General features: G+C 31.4%; 6 protein-coding genes across 10 annotated transcripts; 4 read left to right on the forward strand and 2 right to left on the reverse strand.

Moving 5' to 3' along the window:
• Window positions 1-44: 44 nt before the first annotated feature.
• LOC132911642 (ralA-binding protein 1) lies at window positions 45-3,467 on the forward strand. 2 transcript variants are annotated; one of them, XM_060968389.1, is made up of 9 exons: window positions 45-199; window positions 403-541; window positions 1,086-1,355; window positions 1,452-1,713; window positions 1,790-1,970; window positions 2,047-2,361; window positions 2,447-2,801; window positions 2,867-3,120; window positions 3,185-3,467. In XM_060968389.1, the coding sequence occupies exons 2-9, from the start codon at window positions 523-525 to the stop codon at window positions 3,284-3,286; spliced, it is 1,758 nt and encodes a 585-aa protein (XP_060824372.1). In that variant the 5' UTR covers window positions 45-199; window positions 403-522; the 3' UTR covers window positions 3,287-3,467. The 2 variants fall into 2 exon arrangements, with proteins under 2 accessions (XP_060824372.1, XP_060824371.1); XM_060968388.1 differs by having other exon boundaries at window positions 58-199; window positions 1,105-1,355.
• Window positions 3,468-3,723: 256 nt separating this feature from the next.
• On the reverse strand, window positions 3,724-6,448 carry LOC132911648 (V-type proton ATPase subunit B). Its single transcript, XM_060968415.1, has 4 exons — window positions 6,257-6,448; window positions 5,347-5,813; window positions 4,584-5,249; window positions 3,724-4,509 (listed from the first exon to the last, which is right to left on the reverse strand). Exons 1-4 carry the CDS (start codon window positions 6,342-6,344, stop codon window positions 4,243-4,245), a joined length of 1,488 nt encoding a protein of 495 aa, XP_060824398.1. The 5' UTR covers window positions 6,345-6,448; the 3' UTR covers window positions 3,724-4,242.
• Window positions 6,449-7,251: 803 nt separating this feature from the next.
• On the forward strand, window positions 7,252-12,495 carry LOC132911649 (4-hydroxybutyrate coenzyme A transferase-like). Of its 2 annotated transcripts, XM_060968417.1 has the most exons (7): window positions 7,584-7,687; window positions 9,507-9,594; window positions 10,425-10,577; window positions 10,688-10,927; window positions 11,008-11,412; window positions 11,484-11,750; window positions 11,819-12,495. In XM_060968417.1, the coding sequence occupies exons 2-7, from the start codon at window positions 9,555-9,557 to the stop codon at window positions 12,001-12,003; spliced, it is 1,290 nt and encodes a 429-aa protein (XP_060824400.1). In that variant the 5' UTR covers window positions 7,584-7,687; window positions 9,507-9,554; the 3' UTR covers window positions 12,004-12,495. The 2 variants fall into 2 exon arrangements, with proteins under 2 accessions (XP_060824399.1, XP_060824400.1); XM_060968416.1 differs by lacking the exon at window positions 9,507-9,594 and having other exon boundaries at window positions 7,252-7,687.
• A 104-nt stretch (window positions 12,496-12,599) lies between these two features.
• LOC132911647 (4-hydroxybutyrate coenzyme A transferase-like) lies at window positions 12,600-14,945 on the forward strand. Of its 2 annotated transcripts, XM_060968414.1 has the most exons (6): window positions 12,600-12,971; window positions 13,074-13,226; window positions 13,306-13,545; window positions 13,618-14,022; window positions 14,110-14,376; window positions 14,517-14,945. In XM_060968414.1, the coding sequence occupies exons 1-6, from the start codon at window positions 12,803-12,805 to the stop codon at window positions 14,705-14,707; spliced, it is 1,425 nt and encodes a 474-aa protein (XP_060824397.1). In that variant the 5' UTR covers window positions 12,600-12,802; the 3' UTR covers window positions 14,708-14,945. The 2 variants fall into 2 exon arrangements, with proteins under 2 accessions (XP_060824397.1, XP_060824396.1); XM_060968413.1 differs by having other exon boundaries at window positions 13,618-14,376.
• LOC132911650 (TGF-beta-activated kinase 1 and MAP3K7-binding protein 1-like) lies at window positions 14,913-16,995 on the reverse strand. Of its 2 annotated transcripts, none has more exons than XM_060968418.1 (7): window positions 16,886-16,995; window positions 16,736-16,815; window positions 16,425-16,662; window positions 16,199-16,331; window positions 15,886-16,126; window positions 15,552-15,808; window positions 14,913-15,487 (listed from the first exon to the last, which is right to left on the reverse strand). In XM_060968418.1, the coding sequence occupies exons 1-7, from the start codon at window positions 16,915-16,917 to the stop codon at window positions 15,038-15,040; spliced, it is 1,431 nt and encodes a 476-aa protein (XP_060824401.1). In that variant the 5' UTR covers window positions 16,918-16,995; the 3' UTR covers window positions 14,913-15,037. The 2 variants fall into 2 exon arrangements, with proteins under 2 accessions (XP_060824401.1, XP_060824402.1); XM_060968419.1 differs by having other exon boundaries at window positions 16,736-16,810; window positions 16,886-16,923.
• Window positions 16,996-17,711: 716 nt separating this feature from the next.
• Window positions 17,712-19,550, forward strand: LOC132912071 (uncharacterized). Its single transcript, XM_060969179.1, has 4 exons — window positions 17,712-18,037; window positions 18,209-18,619; window positions 18,682-18,894; window positions 18,967-19,550. Exons 1-4 carry the CDS (start codon window positions 17,715-17,717, stop codon window positions 19,481-19,483), a joined length of 1,464 nt encoding a protein of 487 aa, XP_060825162.1. The 5' UTR covers window positions 17,712-17,714; the 3' UTR covers window positions 19,484-19,550.
• Window positions 19,551-19,595: the final 45 nt, after the last annotated feature.

The following is a 19,595-nucleotide window of genomic DNA, read 5'->3' on the forward strand; positions in this document are numbered from 1 at the left end:
GATCTGAATGGTCGAGTAATTTTTGGACAATCGAGAAGAAGAGCTCGAACGAAATAATCGATACTTACGATGCTTAGATTTTTAAGTCTGTTATAGCATCGTAAGTACTAGAGAATGGATTTCGAAAGTCCAGATGTAGAAAAAGAATTTCCTGGATTGTACGCTTCGGAATCAGCGAAAAAAAGTAACGAAAGCGATTGTACGTATTACCGTTTATCGAATTATCTAATTTCTTTCGCATGACAGTTATTTTAACGGATAGGTTATGCATCTGTCATAAAGCTCGCTAGTCAAACAGCGAATTTTTTCTTGAACGAATATGTTTTAATTAAGTGCTTAAAAATACTGCATTTATATTTTGAATAATTAGTTGTCATATGTACATATGTATATATTTTCCAGTTAGTGATGAAGGTGGACATGAAAAACATTCTAAAAAAGAACTTCTTAGCGGTAAACGAAAAGAAAAGAAAGATCGAAAGGATCGAGGATATGCCACCTTAGAGGGTGAAAGTTCCCCTGATGAAGATCAGGAAACAAAGTAATGTTTTTCTACAAAGTTCTTTACAAATTATAAACATTAATTGATTTGTGTTAATTTTACTTCCATATGTTGTTTTGTTTATTTAACTACAAATGCTCATTAAGCCATTCATTTCATATTTACATAACGTTCCTTGTAATGAATGATATTGGGGTATAAATTAGTATCATCAAGTTATTTTAATTTTCACATATTGTTGGCACTGATATCTTAATTAAGCTTCATATTAATCTAAAATTAGTTGTATTGATTGGACTGTTTATGTGTCTGCTTAGTTACCGTTTTAAATATAATCATCCTGAAATGGAAAACAAACTTGTTACGAATATTTACGATTTGATATTGTTGATTATTTTAGTCTTTATTTCTATAGTAAATATATACTTTATTGTGAAAGTATTAGTCATATACATACAAAGAAGTGATGGATAGATTATAAATTCAAAGGAAAAATAAAGAAATTAAATATTAGATTTTATAATGCGTAAAGTAAATGTACCTTTTCATATATTATATACAGCTACTTTATTACTTGAATTAGCATATGCTTTAACTCACAGAAGTCCTTCAAAGTCAAAAAAAACCAAAGCTTTCAAATTTCCATCAAAGAAAGAAAAACGTGAAAAATCCAGAGAAAAAGAGGGTAAAGAGAAGGATGGTGAAAAGGAAAAAGACAAAAAGAAAAAGGACAAGGATGAGAAAGATATAGAAAAAGAGAAACGTAAAGAGAAAGAAAAGGATAAAGCAAAGCAAAAATTAAAAGATCGCAAAAAAGGAAAGCACACAGGGGAGGATGGCTTGGATATTGGGGGTAAGACATGTATATGTATTCTTTGAAATTATTTGATAGTAATTTTAATTAACTTTAACTGATGGTAATTTCACTAATCTTTGATCATCTATGTAGAGGAACAACCAATATTTGGTGTTAGCCTGCATTTAGCAGTGGAAAGAAGTCGTTGTCACGATGGTGTTGAACTTCCTTTAATCGTAAGAGACTGCATTGATTTTATAGAAGAGCATGGAATGAATGTGGAGGGTTTGTATAAAGTACCAGGAGTGAAATCAAAAGTTCAATATTTAAAAAAATTATACAACCATAGAGAACCAGTAAATTTATCTGAATTTGAACCTACAGTAGCCACAAGTTTATTAATATTGTTCCTTAGGTTTGTATTTCACAATATTAGATTAAACGTATATCTGAAAATAAAAAAATATAAAACTAAAATTTTGATAATATAGGGAGCTACCAGAGCCTGTTCTAGAGAGCAGTGAAATGATATCAAGATTTGAACAAGCAGCGTCTACAAAAGATGTTGCTCAAAGAGAAGCACAACTAATACACTTAACTCAACAGCTTCCTAAGTGTAATAAAGTTCTTCTCGCATGGGTCATATTACACTTAGATCATGTTACAGCACGAGTATGTTGAAAAAAAGAACAAAAAAGTTAGGGCATAAAATCTATGTGTATCTATTTTACATAAAACTGCATTACAGGAAAAAACAACTAAAATGAATGCTCAAACCATCTCAATGACTTTAAGTCCTGTATTACAAATGAGTCATAGGCTATTATTAGCTTTGTTATTTCATTGCAAAGCTCTTTTTCCAAACGTACAATTAATAAAATATGTGCCGCCACTTTCGTCCGGTAGCGTTAATCTTCCAGATTCTGTACAAAGTATAGCAGCTGAATTATCTAAACAAGAATCGTTACTCTCGCAAATACATATGCAAATGAACGCAGGTTTTGTTACAAAATCGCGCGAGGAACAATTATGGGAAGTACAACGTATGATAACGCAGTTAAAGGTCTGACTTTACTATTCTTTAATTTAAACAAGTATATATGGAGAAATGATTGCATCACATATAAATTTTTATTTATTCGTTTTAGAGGAAATATAAAACGGTCCAAAAAATGGAAGGTGCAGCGCAAAAAAGTTTAGATGAAGAGGTAAAATCAAATGACGAAACTGTAGTAGAATTAAATGTACAAAAAACAAAAGCAGAAGAGGAAGACGTAGAACATGTTAAATCAGAAGTTCAAGCAATATCTACTTTAGCATTAAAAAAGAATAATAAGGCACATATTTCAGAAGACAATAAAGAACCAGCAAGTACAAATATTACTCAAAATGAACGAAATGTTTATACACATGACAAGGATATTGTTGACTCTGGCGAGGCATCTACACTTGCATCGCAGTATAATGACCAAGAAAATACTTCATCTAGAATAAATGAAGATGGTACAGACGACGATTAAAATTAGTTTAGAATGTGTATAATTTATTATTTTAATTATATTATTCAGTTTCAGCAGTAGAGCCTGAGCCTGAAAATGCTATTGACAAATTGAGAGAAAGTTTAATTTATGAAGAATTATTAAATATGCAAGCATTACTAAAATCGCGAATAAATCAAGAAAGAAATGAAATTAAACGTTTAATGGAAATGTTAACGGAACGTGGTCCAGAAAAGAAAAAACCAAAGGAAAGAGTACATTCGCCGAATGAAGCAGAGATGACAGCTATGATTCAATTAGTCAAAGAAAATCAGTTACTCGAGGTAATTATGAGAAATTTGTAATTTACTCTCTCTGTTTTAAATTAGTAATCTATTCGTATTTTAGAAAAAGATGACTACTTTAATTCGCAGTATCATAGAAGAAAAGGATGCCTGTATAGAACTTCGTGTTCAATTAGCAGTTCATCAATTAGCAGCTAAAACCTGACCATTAATTATAAAATAATATTTTTAATTCATCAAAGGAAACATTACACAGATTTTAAAAATATGTAACATGATGTTTTGCACAGAATGAACATATATAGTTTATAAGATGTTACTACAACCATGTTTTCTTGATTCATTCTATTCTCTTGTAAAATAATAAAAAACATATTGAACATGAACATGTGTTTTGTACTTAACATAAAAAATTCTTGTTTATACATATTCTATTCTTTTATATTATTAACACGTATTTGCATTGAATATGATAATTACATATAACAAACAAATGCACATACTTTCATATTTATATTGTTTTATATATTCATTTAAAATAAGTATACTATATATTTTATACAATCTTAAAATAACAAAGATACTTGTAAAGTGTGGACTAAACAAATCTTGTGCACAAAAGATTGAATATTTCGATCAACGTTAAATAACATTTAATATTTATTTCTTTTAATTGAGTAATAACATTTCTACAGATGACAACTTGATATTGGAATGTAGGACCGAAAAATATAAAGTGTTATACAATTATATTTCTTTTTCTATGTTAATACTGAATAATATATTACACTTTACACAATCACTTCTCATAAGTGATTATTCGCACAAAACACAATACATTGTTAAAATTTGATTTCAACGATATAGAGTTAACGTTAAATCGTACAACGGGGTTCTGACCTTTTAGATTTAAGTTCTATACCAATACATATTTATCATTATTGTCCAGCCATTTAATTTATCAAAACATACTAATTTCAATTTTATTTGAGATTTGATTAACAAAAATACTGTAATTTTAACAATATGTGTTTTCGAAATTTTATAAATACTTAATGCTTTTTCAATTCAATTATAAAAAGGTCAGACCTTCTTCCATCTTTTTCATTTACAACTTTTTTTATGGAATTTAGAAGAGAAAAAATTTAATCATTGGAGAAATTAATGACGCGAGTCTCTTGGATAAAATTCAGCGAGAATGTTAGTAGGAATTCGTTTCAGCATCTCCTTAGGGAAGATACGTAATAATTGCCAACCAATATCCAGTGATTCAAAGACTGTACGATTTTCGTAACTTCCCTGAGAAATGAAGTTCTTCTCGAACTTTGAAAGGAACTCTAAATATAGTAAATCATCTGGTGTTAAAGCTTCTTCACCAACAACAGCTTTCATAGCTTGTACATCTTTTCCAATGGCGTAACATGCATACTAAAATAAAATTATTTTTAAAAATTAGTTATATTTTTATTTACTAAAAACCACATGTAAGGTATAAAACTTACCAACTGATTAGACACGTCAGAGTGATCTTTTCGCGTCCACCCTTCACCAATAGCGGATTTCATAAGACGAGACAATGAAGGAAGTACATTAACAGGTGGATAAATTTGTCTATTATGAAGTTGACGATCAACATATATTTGTCCCTCAGTAATATATCCAGTTAAATCAGGAATAGGGTGAGTAATATCATCGTTCGGCATAGTTAGAATTGGAATCTGAGTGATGGAACCATTACGACCTTCTACTCTACCAGCTCGTTCATATATAGTTGCTAAATCGGTATACATGTAACCGGGAAAACCACGTCGTCCCGGAACTTCTTCACGAGCAGCTGATACTTCTCGTAGAGCCTCAGCATAAGAGGACATATCAGTAAGTATGACTAAAACATGCTTTTCGCATTGATAAGCCAAAAATTCAGCTGCAGTCAGAGCCAGACGTGGAGTAATGATTCTTTCAATAGTAGGATCATTAGCCAAATTCAAGAAGAGGCATACATTCTCCATAGAACCATTCTCTTCGAAATCTTGCTTGAAGAAACGAGCAGTTTCCATGTTCACACCCATAGCAGCAAATACAATAGCAAAGTTGTCTTCATGAGAGTCTAAAACTGACTTCCCAGGTAATTTTACAAGACCAGCTTGACGACAAATTTGTGCAGCAATCTGTATAAAGTTCAATTATATCAGTTGTAATAACTTCATACATATAATAACTAAATTTATATAATATATAATTATATAGTAGTATAAATTTAATTACCTCATTATGTGGTAAACCTGCAGCAGAAAAAATAGGGATCTTCTGTCCACGAGCAATAGAATTCATAACATCAATAGCAGAGATGCCAGTTTGAATCATTTCTTTAGGATAGATACGTGACCATGGATTAATTGGTTGACCTTCAATGTCCAAGAAATCTTCCGCAAGAATAGGAGGGCCTTTGTCAATTGGTTTTCCAGATCCATTAAAGACACGGCCCAGCATATCTTCGGACACAGGGGTCCGAAGAGTGTCACCAGTAAATTCACAATGAGTATTTTTTGCATCAATGCCAGAAGTACCCTCAAATACCTGAACAACTGCTTTGGACCCAGATACTTCCAATACTTGACCAGATCTCATGGATCCATCAGCAAGCTTCAATTGAACAATTTCTGCAAACTTTGGGAATTTAACTTCATCCAATATTACCAATGGCCCATTTACACCTGACACAGTTTTGTACGCTGCAAAAATAAAAAAGAACATTTTTTAAATTTAGTACATTTCACATATATATTTCAAATATAACGAAGATCTAGTGTTCAGTATAAAATCTCATTTAAACAAATGTGTATTTCGTATAGAGTTGATATATATTATACAAAAATTTTGTTGAATTATTATGTCTGTGCTTGTATGTATAGTCACATGATACATATCTCGATACGCATAAAGAACTTGTTTCAATTTCGAATTAATCTACTAAAGTTAAATACATGGTCATTCAAAATATTCTTATGCATCTGAATCATTTTTTCTCATTTATTATAATTAAAAACCAAACATATTCAGAATCAGCTGACTACTGGCAAATCGATCTGCTGCTACGCCCAGTTTACGTCGAACACTTTGCGTTTTGCGAAATTTTCTATTTCTGGATTTTGGTAAAATAAACGTATTTACTTACTAAGCCGTGGCTGTGAAATAAAATCTCTTGAAATAGCTAAAACATGTTCCTTAGTGGCTTGACGTTCCCCAATACTTTTCGAATACATTTTGACGAGTGAATTTTCTTGCTATGTTACGTCGGTCAAACAGCAGAAGGTACTGCTGCTACTATTTCGATGAAGGAAGACGGACTAAATATTAAGGGTGGGGATAACTTCAAAAATCCTATGTAAACTAACTAAAATGTTACCAATATTTTCTCTAAAATTAATCAAATACATCAACACGAGTAAAGAACAAATTTTTTATTAATTATGAGGACTTTTAAATGAGGAAATTTTCCAGTTAAGTGAATTTTACTTTGATAAATTGATAGATATAATAAATAGCAAGTATCTGACAAAGATAGAAGCAATGGCACGTGCGATCACGTGGCTTATACTAAGTAATTCAGTGAATATTTATTAACAACAAAACTTGTAAAAATATGTGTTATAAATAAATGTACCATAAAGAAAATATTAAGCGATATTTGTAAAGAAAGATCGTAAACTTTTATCAAATACATGTATATTCTTTGGATTAAGAACTATTCGTTACATGTTATAGCGGTTTATTCAATTATGAATACTTTAATAGAAATCTTAATATTTAATAATTCATCTCAGAAAGATTAGTATTAAAGAGAGACAGAAAGAGTTTTATATACATTTTTCTTATTTTAATTCTCGATCTTTTATTTATATACTTCAATTTTTCAAATGAGTAATATTTTAACAAATACATTTCAATAAGTATTACAAATATAAAATCCATAAAACCATCTGACAGAAAAAAATTGTCGCAAACATGTTATTTAAAATTTCTTTATATATTTTGATGAAAAATATAGTGTCCATTTTTAATTAGACAAGATGTTATAAAATTTGTGCATTTCTAGCCTTGACCCAATTCATTATGTGTACCTAATGGTACTGCTTTTAGTTGCGGACCTGACAGCAATAATTTCGCGCCGAGAAAGTGCGAGTGTGCAGTGAGACACGGTGACGGCTGGTTCGAGGATATATACGTGAATCTAAAAAGGTTGATTCGTTTAAGCTGATATTCTAAAAGATTTCTTAACATTATTTTTTTAAGTACTCAAATTTTGTATATCATTGTATATTCGATCTATAGAAATAAGTTTTTATCGTTGTTCCAATCGACACTGTGTACTCGTGCTTCACTGACAGGAAAATACTATACTGAACCATGGCGGCTCTTAAACGAATAGTCAATCTATCTAAAACTCTTAAAACAATGACGACTACGTCTCGTCTGTGCTGTTTCCAAACATCGAAGAAGACCTATTTTACGTACGTGAACGAACCCTCTATGCCAATATTAGACAAGGAACCGTGCTGGCTCAAAACTGCCGATGAAGCGATCGAGAAAGCAGAATTAGATTCTGGTAATTATTATTTCTCGTAATACATTACATGTACGTTAATACATTAGATATTTTGCTTCATTATTTAATTCCCTTTTTAAAGCCATACTGTTTAATGAAAAAATTATACTTTTCAAAAACTAACCTCAAAGTATTGTAAGAGTAAATCCAGATGTCAACAATTTTTTTGACATAATTATTCGCTTATCTTATCTATAAAAAAAAGAATGTATTTTTTAGATTTATATATTTGTTTCCGAAGAAGAGTAAATGTCGAAACAAATTTTCAATACTGATCTTAATCTTATCTTTCTGTTTAAGTAAATAATAATTTATATCAAATTATGTAAAAGTTTATTCTTATCATCTGATATCTTTTACATTACTTTCTCAGGTTCGTTTTATCAGGTTATAAATTTAAACATTATCTCATATCTAAATAACACATCAACTTTAGTAATTATTTATTACTCTTATGCTCTTATTGGTTGTCATATTCATATTTGTATATAAAACACTTCTTCAAAATATTATTCTTATAATGGATTATAAGATTTACAACACCAAATTGTCAATACATTAAAATCAACTGCAAATATATTTTTTTAAATTCAGTCCTTTTTCAAAAAGGTTGCTTATGCTAATATAATGCCTATGCTTATGCTTAATATAAGAAGTTAATATATTTGTTATGTTTGAGACTCCCATGTATAAGTTAAAATTTTATATGAATGTTTCATTTACGAACACTTCAACGAACGCTTCATACCAGCGTTTCAAGGGTCATCTAAGCAGATTAATACTGACGTATTTGATAGCTGTCAGATTATATAGGGAGAGAGATAGAAAGAGACAGAGCTCATGTTACACATTCATTACCGATCAGAAATTTTCAACGTTTCTATCGATTAATCGATCGATTGTAATTAAACATTCCCACAATGAAACTTTTATTATTTTATGGAACGTCATCAAAATTACAGTATGAAAAATGAGAAACATGATTTTTATGTTGATGTACATACTACATAAATATGTACATATGTATATGTTATATGTAGACCTCTTTTTTTTTCCTTTTTTCTTTTGTACGTGGGAAAATCCTCATGGACACCTCCCCCCCGCTCTTCTGGGAAGCGGCGGGGTAGTGTCGGACTTTACCGACTAAAACCCCACAGTGGACCGCCTGACGCTCAGCTGGGATGTCCCGGAACCTTTTTCGAATTACTGCCGGAGCACTCCTGCGTCTTCTCCTGTCTGAAGGAGTCGTTCCTTGGTTAGTTCTGGCATTAGGAGGGACCACCCCTCTCAACGCTATCCCCTGGGCTGTCGTGCAAGTCTAAGGAGATTCAGATCCTCCTTGACATGTCGGTCCCTATGATCACTTAGGGCGGCGCAAGATTGTCATTCGGCGCGGAACCCTGCAAGGGTGGGATGTTATACGTAGACTGCGAATATTTATGCAATTCAGATATTGTACGAAATAAAATTGAAATGTAATATACGAAAATATGTTACAATAATGAGATCTTTATTATTTAAACGTTATTATTATAACTTAAAATTGAATAACTTATAAGTATTTTTGCTATATTAGCGGTAGTTAGCCAATAACTTTTATCACTTAAAATTTGACCTATAGTTCGGTATAATGAGAATATAACCTCATTATCATTATTTATGTAATTCTAAAGCTGGAATTTCTCTGGAGTTTCTCTGGAATTTTCACTTCGACATAATTTCTTATCTGATATTTCCTGTTATTTACCTTTACAAGAACTTTATACAGCAGTTATAAAAAGCAGTATAAAAAATAATTTACCCATTGTATTTATTATAGCATTTACATACGTTCATGCGACTAAAAATTTGATATTATGGAAATAAAATGAAGAATCTGATAAAAAACGCGTCATTGAAAGCAAAGGGTATGTGCAAATATCTTCTTTAACCACTGTATATATAATACCATATACATATCATATGTAGTCTGTTAATATTAATAGTTAATACGCTTGTTTATAGAGTTACAATTGTCAAGTATAGAATATCATATAAAATGATGACCCCGACACGCATATTCATCAAGCAAATATGCATTTTGATCGACGAACATTATTAGTTTTGATGAAGCGCGCAATCACGCATAGATCAAATTTCATCTATTGTACTTGTGGTTCTAGTTTTCATTTATAAAATCTTCATCATCTATGAATTGCGTAGAATAAAAAATTATATTATCAAAATTGGAAAAAATACTTATCAATATCATTCCTATTAAGATATAGCATTTTCCTATTTATAACCTGGAGGTTATTACATAATCAAAATATACGTACACAGTAAGCTCACATGATGTTCAATTTACATAAATTACAACGATAGCAAATTTTTATCAGGATAACTATAACCATTCGAGTATACATTAAACAAACAATAATAAAAGTGTATTTGGTTTAATTTAGTTAGATATGGAACATATACTTCTCTTTTCTCAAGAAGGAAGAATGCTAGATAAATCATTTACAAACGACTGTCATCTTTGAAATACTACAATAAACGTTATTATTTATACCTATAGATATTCACAGTACTATAGAAGCATAATTGTATTCTATAGCGAATAGAACATTGAAATAGAATACGTCGTGTATGCACATTTATACATATGTATGTATGTTCTTAGCAGCGACTGAATTAGAAGTGTTTACTACTCCCAGTCCAAGCAGGCTTTATACAGCCTCTTTATATTTTTCAGATCAACTCGTATTTGTCCAAGGTGCAGCAGCTACACCTACTGAACTGTTAAGGGCGATGACTGAATATGGTGCCCGATGTGACGTAAGAAATGTACGATTGTTTCACATGCATCTTGAGGGTGAGGCATCGTTCGCTAAGCCAGAAAATGCAAGTAAGTGATATTGTGATTTCTTTCGCGTTATTCGATCCAATATAATAAATCGAAACAAAAATCATATTGTTAAGAATATTTGATTACATATTATAGCGCTTTGTATGCAGAACATTTCAGATCCATCAGCTTCTTCATTGGAGGCAACGTGAGATCAGCTGTTCAAACGGGTCATGCCGACTGTATTCCAATTTTCTTGCATGAGATCCCACGTGTATTTAATGAAGGATATATAAAACCAGATATTGCCCTTATCCATGTTACCCCACCTGATCAACATGGATATTGCTCACTTGGTACTAGCGTAGATTGTGTACGATCTGCTGTGAGCAATTCTACACGCATCGTAGGTAAATTTTCGAATCTTCTCAAACTCACTCAACATACTAGAATTGTCCTATGATTAATTCTTCTTCTTCGTTATCTGCAGCTTTAGTGAACAAATATATGCCAAGAACATTTGGCGATGCTATAATTCATGTCAGCCATTTGGATTTCGCTGTGGAGCATCACAAACCACTTCCGGTGCATCCCGTGAAGCCGCCGTCGAAAGAGGAACAACAAATCGGTAAATATATCGCCGAAAATTTAGTAGTAGACGGAGCCACATTGCAAATGGGTATCGGAAGCATACCAGACGCGGTTCTATCGCTTCTGACGAGTCACCAGAATCTTGGAATTCATAGTGAAATGTTTAGCGATGGTGTAGTAGAGTTAGTGAAAAAGGGATGTATAACGAATAATCGCAAAACAATGCACAAAGGTAGAATCGTCGGTTCCTTCTGTGTTGGATCAGAGAAGTTGTACGATTTTATGAACAATAATCCTTTTATAGGTAGGTATATTTTATACTGTCTTCTTTTTGTAATGAACATGAACAAACATATCACTTGATGGATTTTATAGAAATGTTGGTAGTGGATTACGTGAACGATCCAAAAATAATAGCCAAACAACCGAATATGACGGCTATTAATTCGTGTATAGAAGTTGATATTACTGGTCAAATTTGCTCTGATAGCATTGGAACTAGGATGTATTCTGGATTCGGAGGACAATTAGATTTCATTATGGGTGCCGCTCTTAGCGAAGATCGTCAAGGAAAGCCTATCATTGCATTACAATCAGTTACCTCGAAGGGTGAAAGTAAAATTCAACCCGCCTTAAAGTCAGGTATGTAATTATTATTATTAAGTATTCTTGTTTCAATCAAGACCTCTACTTTTGTTGTTTGTTGTAAGGTGCTGGTGTTGTTACAAACAGAGCAGTTGCACGATACGTGGTCACGGAATATGGAATTGCTAGTTTATTCGGTAAAAGTCTTCAACAACGATCATATGAACTAATTCAAATTGCCCACCCCGATCACAGAGAAGCGTTAGAAAAAGCGGCATTTGCACGTTTAAAAGTGATGCCAGCGCCATAAGCAGATTGAAAACAATATTCGAAGGATTTCTTTTAATAGCATTTTGTGATAGTTGTTTCTCATAAGCATAAACATTTGTATGCATCGAGGAAAGTTATGATAAATTATATCATGATTTTTAAAATTTATGTCATCTTATTAAAAGAATGGTAAAAGTGAACTTAAGAAAAGAAGTATCAAAAATAGAGTTTCAACATCACGTTATAGCGAATTGCATTTTGAATATTTATGTAAAGACTTTCATTTTAGATAAGTCAAAAATATATTCGTCTAAGAAATAGGAATAAAAAAGCTTTTACTTTAACCGGATATTTAACATTAAAAGTACAATCGAAATATGGTTGATGATAACCAAGATAGTATATAATAATAACGAATAATTTTTACACGAAATTTGAAGATGTTCCTGTGTAAATTAACGTTATTGTAATTGAGAATACATAACATTTGAAACAATAAATTAAAAATAAAATAAATATAAAATATATATTATTTCGTTGTACTTATTTCCATCTGTACTGAATAAAGCATAAAACGAAAATGTTTGTTTGAATGTATATCGAGAAAATTGAAAAATCGAATACCGATAAATCCGACATTCAAATACTAATCGTGGAGATGGTAACGGATCTAATGTGATTTGACGTAAACTGACATTTAAGATTAAAGAAATTCTTTAGATTATGTGTCATCCAAATTTCGACGTAATTGCCGTATATACTCTACTGTATCAACAAGCTTTAGCAAATTTTAATCGTTTATATATTTTTTGACGTCTCATATATTTTCTTTTATCAAAATGTTTGGACTTAATTTTCGTCGAAATTTGGAGTCAACATTTAGCAAAATTTTACCAACAAAACCCTTTAATATGTGCGGTGTGAGGCATATACGAGAACCCTTACAACCTTTAAAACGATGTCCACGATGGGTTTGCGTAGAAGATGCAGTGAAAATTATCAATTCAGGTAGGTATTTAATATTGTATGATTATCTTTCTTCCATACTTAAATAGGTTTATATAAATATTATTTTATGACTAGACATACATTAAATTCATGTTATTTCAGAGCATCTTGTTTTTATACAAGGAGGTGCAGCAACGCCTAATGAATTAATACGTGCTATGACTGAACATGGTGTTTGTAATAATTTACGTGGAGTACGATTAATTCATATGGGTCTCGAGGGTGATGCACCATTTGGAAGTCCTGAATTTGAGAGTACAGTATTTTATAACTTAAAATATTAGACATAATTGCTACGCTTTATTATGTTCATAAAAATATAATTATCTTTCAGAACATTTTAGATCTGTAAGCTTTTACATCAGTGCTAATCTTAGAGAGGCTGTTAATGAAGGCAGAGCAGATTATATTCCAATATTTCTTCACGAAGTACCAAAACTTTTTTACGAGAAGAGAATTATTCCAGATGTTGCATTAATTCAAGTCAGTGTCCCAGATGCTCGTGGTTTTTGTTCTTTAGGTGTAAGCGTGGATTGTACGCGTGCTGCGATTAGTTCAGCCAAAGTTATTATTGGTTAGTAAGCATTTGGCAATAGATAACTGCTACATTTGAATAACAATAAAAATTTCTTTTTTCTTCATTCAGCTCAAGTTAACGAACATATGCCAAGATCATTTGGGGATACTGCTATTCATTCTAGTCATATTGATTGGGCTGTCAAATATGACTGTCCTTTACCATGTGTAGCTAGTACTCCACCAAATGAGATTGAGCAAGAAATTGGCAAGATAATTGCACAAAGGCTAATAGATGATGGAGCAACCTTACAACTTGGGATTGGTAACATACCCGATGCTATTCTCTGTTCTCTTGGTAATCATAAAGACTTGGGAGTCCATACAGAAATACTTGGTGATACAATGGTAGATTTAGCAGAACGAGGGAATATTTCAAACAAAATGAAAATAAAGCATAGAGGACGTACGGTCAGTTCTCTGGCAATTGGTACAAAAAGAGTATATGACTTCTTACATAACAATCCATTTGTAGGTGTGTACACTCGTAATTTTTTTAAATTATTAATATATACAAATTTCTTAATTCTGCAAATAACAAAGTATTTATGCATTTATGTAGAAATGCTTGCAATTAATTACGTAAACGATCCTCGAGTAATATTACAGCAACCTAAAATGACAGCTATTAATTCTTGTATAGAAATGGATATTACTGGTCAAATATGTTCAGATAGTTTAGGTTGTAAAATGTACTCTGGATTTGGTGGCCAACTTGATTTTACTCGAGGTGCAGCATTGGGCCAGGATGGTCGAGGAAAAGCCATAATTGCGTTTCCTTCAGTAACAAGTAAAGGAGAAAGTAAAATTCAGCCAGTAATCAAACTTGGTATGAAAACGAATTTTATATCAACCACTTATGAAAAACAATCATTTATTTCGATTAAAATGAATGTTTAATATAATAGTTTGTAAATACAAAAGAGTCATATCGTCATCATCTAAATACGATCGAAATCTGTTTCATAGGAGGTGGTATCGTGGTAACGAGAGCACATGCACACTACATAGTTACTGAGCATGGTATAGCAAATCTTTTTGGTAAAACGTTACGTCAAAGAGCAAATGCATTGATTCAAATTGCTCATCCTGATCATAGAGAATGTCTCGAAAAAGCTGCATTTGAAAGACTTAAATCTAATCCAACGAAATATTTATAATCTATATGTAAAAATTATATAGCTTATAAAATTTTGTAACACCATTTAACGCTCATTGCACATAGAAAAGGTCTTTTACCTTAATGTTTGTGTTACAAAATTTTTGCGTGAATATCTTTTTTGCGTAGAAAAAAAATGAAATGAACAACAAAGACTTATAATTGTTATCATGAAATTTGTTTTTATGAATCACTCGTTATACACATACAATTTGAATAAATAATTTATTTATTTCTAATTCTTATTTAAGAGACAAAGTAATATTTACGTATATATATACATACAAATGTAATTTTTTAATTTATAGATATAGTGCACACTTAATATTTTTCAAAAATTGATACCTTCTGGTAATGTTCCTTCTCGCCGTCTCTTTTCAACATTTTCATAGTATTCAGAAAAATTAACATAAGGCTTAATTCTAGAGTTTTTGTTTGTCGATTTCGCACCAGAAGGATATATATCTGATGTTGATGAAGTTTCAGTTGTTGAAAAATCGGAATTTTCTTCCGTAACGCTTGTACTTGAATACTCGTTCTCTAGCATTGTTGTAATCTGAGCAGATTCTACAATTGGGTTAAATCTGACTGATTGATTAGTTGGACTTTTCAATGCATGAGGAAGCGGGAAATTAAAATTTCGTACGAGAAGAGTTATATCATCTCGTTTACCTGTTGTTACTGTACTTTGTAAATTACTCATATTAATGTCATGATGAATTCTTACAACTTTATCTACAACAGCTTGAGCAACTCCTGTTAAAGTGGACTGTGCCTGAAACTGAAATTTATTTTATGAGAATAAGAATATATTACTGTATGTATAGTCAATAATTATTTCACACCTCTTGAACTGCAAAATTAATTAATTTTATATTAACTTGATCAACTCCAGTTACTTCCTCTAATGATTTATATAGACCACGAGACATAAGCAATAAAAATTTACAGGAGTCATCAAGTTCTATGCCACCATGAATTTCTGGTTCTGCAATGACAGGTTCTGCTGTGGCAGATGCTAATTCTTCAAATTCTCTGTATCCCCCTTTGACAAGATAGTTCCCAAGACAACGTGTAGTTTCCTGATTTCCAATACGAGATCCTTTAACATAAATTATTATTAAATACCCCAAAAATTGAAGAATTATATTGGAATTAAATATGGTTTTTAAAAATTACCTTGCCTTATAGAATCAATATCCAATTCTAAATGAGACAATCTTAACAATTCATCTTCATTCCTTAAGTCATGATCTACACTTAGTTGTACAACTCTCAACACTTGATTAGCATCTGTTTTGCATAATAAAGCTCTACTGTCGCCAACATTAGCAACATATAATTTTCCACGATATATAAGAGCTACAACTGCACTAGTTCCTGCTGATAGCTCACAGTTTAAAGCATTTAACTTATCAACCTAATAAAATCTTAAGATGTAAACAATATTTGATATTTTCAAAATTCGTATAATATAACATACTTAACCAACCAAATGCGGGAACTTTTGATAAGTTTCATAGGAGTTTAATCCATCAGGTATATCAAATTGCAAACTGGTCCGTTCAGCCAAAAGGTCTCCAATAGAATCTAAATATCCTCTTTCCACAGCTATAAACGCCTGTCTATATTAATATATTCCACAACTTTACTTTTCTTACAAAAATGTAATAGCCATAATTTACAATCTTCATTACAGCTATACTTTACTTTATTACCTAAGAACTTCTTTAACTTCTTCATCTGTTGATTTACCATTTAATTGTCCAAGTAAAATCTCTGCAGCCATTCGCTGCATAGCAAAATTTGCGACTTTTGTGCCTTCATGCCCATCAAATACTCCATAAAGGAACGTTGAATCGTCATAGCGACAATGAAAGCTACGATCTTCAAATGGATGTTCCTCCTGTCTATACCCATCCTCACGATAAATTATATTCGTAGAAAATCCTACACCTAATAAAATATTTGAAAGGTATAAACATTAAACAAGATCGTTTCTAGGTTATGTTATTGAATTTTTACGCACCAGATTGTTTACATACTGGCAAATCATCCGTCCAACTATACTGAGTATCCTGAAAAGGTATCAAATTAGGGCGTTCTGCCCTAGTTGGCATTATTAAAGAAGATGAAGTAACTTCAACAAAAATTTCAATTGATATACATGTGGACTTACGTTTCTAACATATCGACTGCATATCGATTCATATCAACTAAATATATCGCAAAATCCACAACAATCGATTAAATTAATTTAAATCAAATATTTCAAAAGGCAATACTTCTAATATTCTTCAATTACTATATTTTATTTAAAACTTTTGTTATCTATATTAGTTAATCCATGGTTATCTATATATATATATATATATATATATATATATGCGTATAATATAACGACACATTTATATAATGTACAAGTTATTAAATAAAAATATATGTATATGTGCACGTAAAAGATTTAGTATTGCCTTATGAAATGGATTATTTCAATTTTTTCTTTTCCTTCATATTCCGATAAGTTTATCTTTTATTTCCTATGTATAATCACAGACGAATATGTATTATTTTGTATTTTGTAAAAGTTTTAGTTTTTTAGACAACAGGTATATACTATAAAAAACAAAAGCAATTCTTATTACGAACTTTTATTCTACCTGCCAAATTATATGACGTCCCGACCAATTAATAGTAAAAATTTTAGTAATTAATAAACAATTAAATTAATCGACATTAAATATGTGACAATTTTTAATCGCATCGTAATGGATCATGATTACAAGTCTTACAAAACACTTAGTAGTATGAAGATGTAAAAAGGCTCTTTTTAAAATATCAATCAAAGTAATATTTATTAACAGAAGGAAATAAATTATTCAACAGGTTATTGCATATAGAGTATTCTAACGGAAATATTTTTCTGTGTTTTTCGTTGTACAAAAAGTAGTTATGTTATATTAATATTAATATTTAATACTTTTTACTTTTAATTTATAAAGGAGAAAATGATTCGACGGCCTCAGTTAACAAAAACTGAACAACTTCGTCAGGCTAAAACTGCATCACTTGTAAGAGATATCGAACTAAGGGAAGATGCAGCATCCAAACACCAAAGAGACCCATTCAAAGTACGCAGGAGGATGGTTAAACCTGAGCCAAAAAAAGTAGACTTCGCTAAACCAGGAATGACTAAAGCAATGCTAGCTAGAATAAAACATGCTGAGAAATTTAAAGAAGAATATGAACGTAAGCAAGAATCAGTTACATCAGTTCGAACACCTAAAAGGACACCTGCACCAATAGGAGGTGATGCCAGGTCGCGACGATAGTTAAATTTGATTGTAACAAACAACATGATGGATAACAAGTTCCTCTCTCTTTAATTTGAATTATGTTTCTCATATCATATTTATTTCATAAAATATTTCACAAAATATTAAATAATATAACAAAAAATAAATTAACTAATTCTGCAATTTTCATTACCATATATTTAATGTATAAAATTACTATGTATAAAATTACTTCAAATTAGGATGGGCAAGGAAAGAACACCAGGTAGAAAGACTCCGCACATAACACCAGCTACAACTCCTCGAAGAGGAGTCCCACCACCTAGAAGAGAATTTGAAACTGTAGCCAGTCGTTTACCTTCTCCCATAAAAACTCCAAAGACACCAAGATTACCTGCAAAAGCTCTACCTAGAAAAACTACTGAATTAGCTAAAATGATGAATGCTGATATAATTCAGGCTGATCCAATTGGTGAAGGAATAATTAGTAATATTGTAATACCTCCTGGAATAGTGAGCGAAGATCGTACTACCATTGTTAATATATCACAACCACCTGTGGATCCTGAATCAAAAATAGTATCACAAGTGGCCAATCGTTCGATTCAAGTGATCAGGTGATTTCATAAAATTCTTTTCCCTTTGGTAATGATAACATGACATATTTCATCATTGATAGTGAAACTCTTGATGAGCAAGATGCTGCTGAATCTGCAGCGGTACAAAATAGACTAACAGAATTACAACAAGCTAGAAGAGATTTTGTTATTGCAGTTGCAAATGTTGGTGGAAATGCTCTTCATCTTGAAGATGAAAGTCGTCCCACCACTGTTCTTGATTCTGCTCGTATATCCCCTCCACATCAACCCACTCCACAAAAAAAGATTATACGGTAATATTTTAAGTAGAGTACAGTTAAATAAAACTCTTATAGCTATTACATCTAATAATGGTATTTCTATAGAGTCCCTGAGTTAGAGGATCTTGAATATACTATCGATCACCCAGATATTATTGCTGCACGTGAATATATGCAAAAATTTAAAGCTGACATGGAAGCAAGAGAAGCAGCTAAAAGAATGGAAGAAGAATTTGAAAGAATAGCAGCAGCAGAACATATGTCAGATGAATTAGATTTAGATATTCCTTTTGAAGAAGAAATTTACCAAGAGAGAGATATCTCTTGGGAAGAAGATGAAAGTGGCATGGCTATGCCTCGTCCATCTAGAATAAAAGCTCAAATTTCTCCTATTCCTAGACAACAAAGACCTTATCAATATGAACCCTTTGAACCAGAACAATTAGAAAAATTCTTTGATGTTCAAACTTATCCACCTTGCCCACAATGTGGGCCACCACCAGGTAGAGAACATTTACATCCTGACTTGTGGGAATTGGAAGACCCATGGTACAAAAGACCTCCAGAACCTGATATGCCAGATTTAATAGAGTTTGAAGAATCTGACTTAATACGTTTCTAAAGTTTACCATATACAATTTTTTATAACAATTTGTTGTAAAATATTGATATATAATATAATGTATAACTACTACACACATGTAAATAATAATAATAGTGATAATTATTTTTTA

The sequence above is a fragment of the Bombus pascuorum genome, chromosome 11 (genome assembly GCF_905332965.1).
Source record: "Bombus pascuorum chromosome 11, iyBomPasc1.1, whole genome shotgun sequence".
Classification (NCBI taxonomy): domain Eukaryota; kingdom Metazoa; phylum Arthropoda; class Insecta; order Hymenoptera; family Apidae; genus Bombus; species Bombus pascuorum.

What these genes read in the sequence shown, in the direction of transcription:
- LOC132911642 (XM_060968388.1), top strand. Translation starts at nt 115, where the DNA reads ATGGATTTCGAAAGTCCAGATGTAGAAAAAGAATTTCCTGGATTGTAC. An exon ending in GTATGATAACGCAGTTAAAG is followed by an intron (nt 2,362 to 2,446) that starts GTCTGACTTTAC and finishes TATTCGTTTTAG; the next exon opens with AGGAAATATAAAACGGTCCA. An exon ending in ATCTAGAATAAATGAAGATG is followed by an intron (nt 2,802 to 2,866) that starts GTACAGACGACG and finishes TATATTATTCAG; the next exon opens with TTTCAGCAGTAGAGCCTGAG.
- LOC132911648 (XM_060968415.1), bottom strand. Translation starts at nt 6,344, where the DNA reads ATGTATTCGAAAAGTATTGGGGAACGTCAAGCCACTAAGGAACATGTT. An exon ending in CAGGTTTACCACATAATGAG is followed by an intron (nt 5,250 to 5,346) that starts GTAATTAAATTT and finishes AACTTTATACAG; the next exon opens with ATTGCTGCACAAATTTGTCG. An exon ending in CTGACGTGTCTAATCAGTTG is followed by an intron (nt 4,510 to 4,583) that starts GTAAGTTTTATA and finishes ATTTTATTTTAG; the next exon opens with TATGCATGTTACGCCATTGG.
- LOC132911649 (XM_060968416.1), top strand. Translation starts at nt 7,489, where the DNA reads ATGGCGGCTCTTAAACGAATAGTCAATCTATCTAAAACTCTTAAAACA. An exon ending in CAATTCTACACGCATCGTAG is followed by an intron (nt 10,928 to 11,007) that starts GTAAATTTTCGA and finishes CGTTATCTGCAG; the next exon opens with CTTTAGTGAACAAATATATG. An exon ending in TCAACCCGCCTTAAAGTCAG is followed by an intron (nt 11,751 to 11,818) that starts GTATGTAATTAT and finishes GTTTGTTGTAAG; the next exon opens with GTGCTGGTGTTGTTACAAAC.
- LOC132911647 (XM_060968413.1), top strand. Translation starts at nt 12,803, where the DNA reads ATGTTTGGACTTAATTTTCGTCGAAATTTGGAGTCAACATTTAGCAAA. An exon ending in AGTGAAAATTATCAATTCAG is followed by an intron (nt 12,972 to 13,073) that starts GTAGGTATTTAA and finishes ATGTTATTTCAG; the next exon opens with AGCATCTTGTTTTTATACAA. An exon ending in TGGAAGTCCTGAATTTGAGA is followed by an intron (nt 13,227 to 13,305) that starts GTACAGTATTTT and finishes ATTATCTTTCAG; the next exon opens with AACATTTTAGATCTGTAAGC.
- LOC132911650 (XM_060968418.1), bottom strand. Translation starts at nt 16,917, where the DNA reads ATGAATCGATATGCAGTCGATATGTTAGAAAC. An exon ending in GCAGTCGATATGTTAGAAAC is followed by an intron (nt 16,816 to 16,885) that starts GTAAGTCCACAT and finishes AATGCCAACTAG; the next exon opens with GGCAGAACGCCCTAATTTGA. An exon ending in TTAATTTTGCAGTTCAAGAG is followed by an intron (nt 15,488 to 15,551) that starts GTGTGAAATAAT and finishes AATAAATTTCAG; the next exon opens with TTTCAGGCACAGTCCACTTT.
- LOC132912071 (XM_060969179.1), top strand. Translation starts at nt 17,715, where the DNA reads ATGATTCGACGGCCTCAGTTAACAAAAACTGAACAACTTCGTCAGGCT. An exon ending in GATGCCAGGTCGCGACGATA is followed by an intron (nt 18,038 to 18,208) that starts GTTAAATTTGAT and finishes ATATATTTAATG; the next exon opens with TATAAAATTACTATGTATAA. An exon ending in CCACAAAAAAAGATTATACG is followed by an intron (nt 18,895 to 18,966) that starts GTAATATTTTAA and finishes GTATTTCTATAG; the next exon opens with AGTCCCTGAGTTAGAGGATC.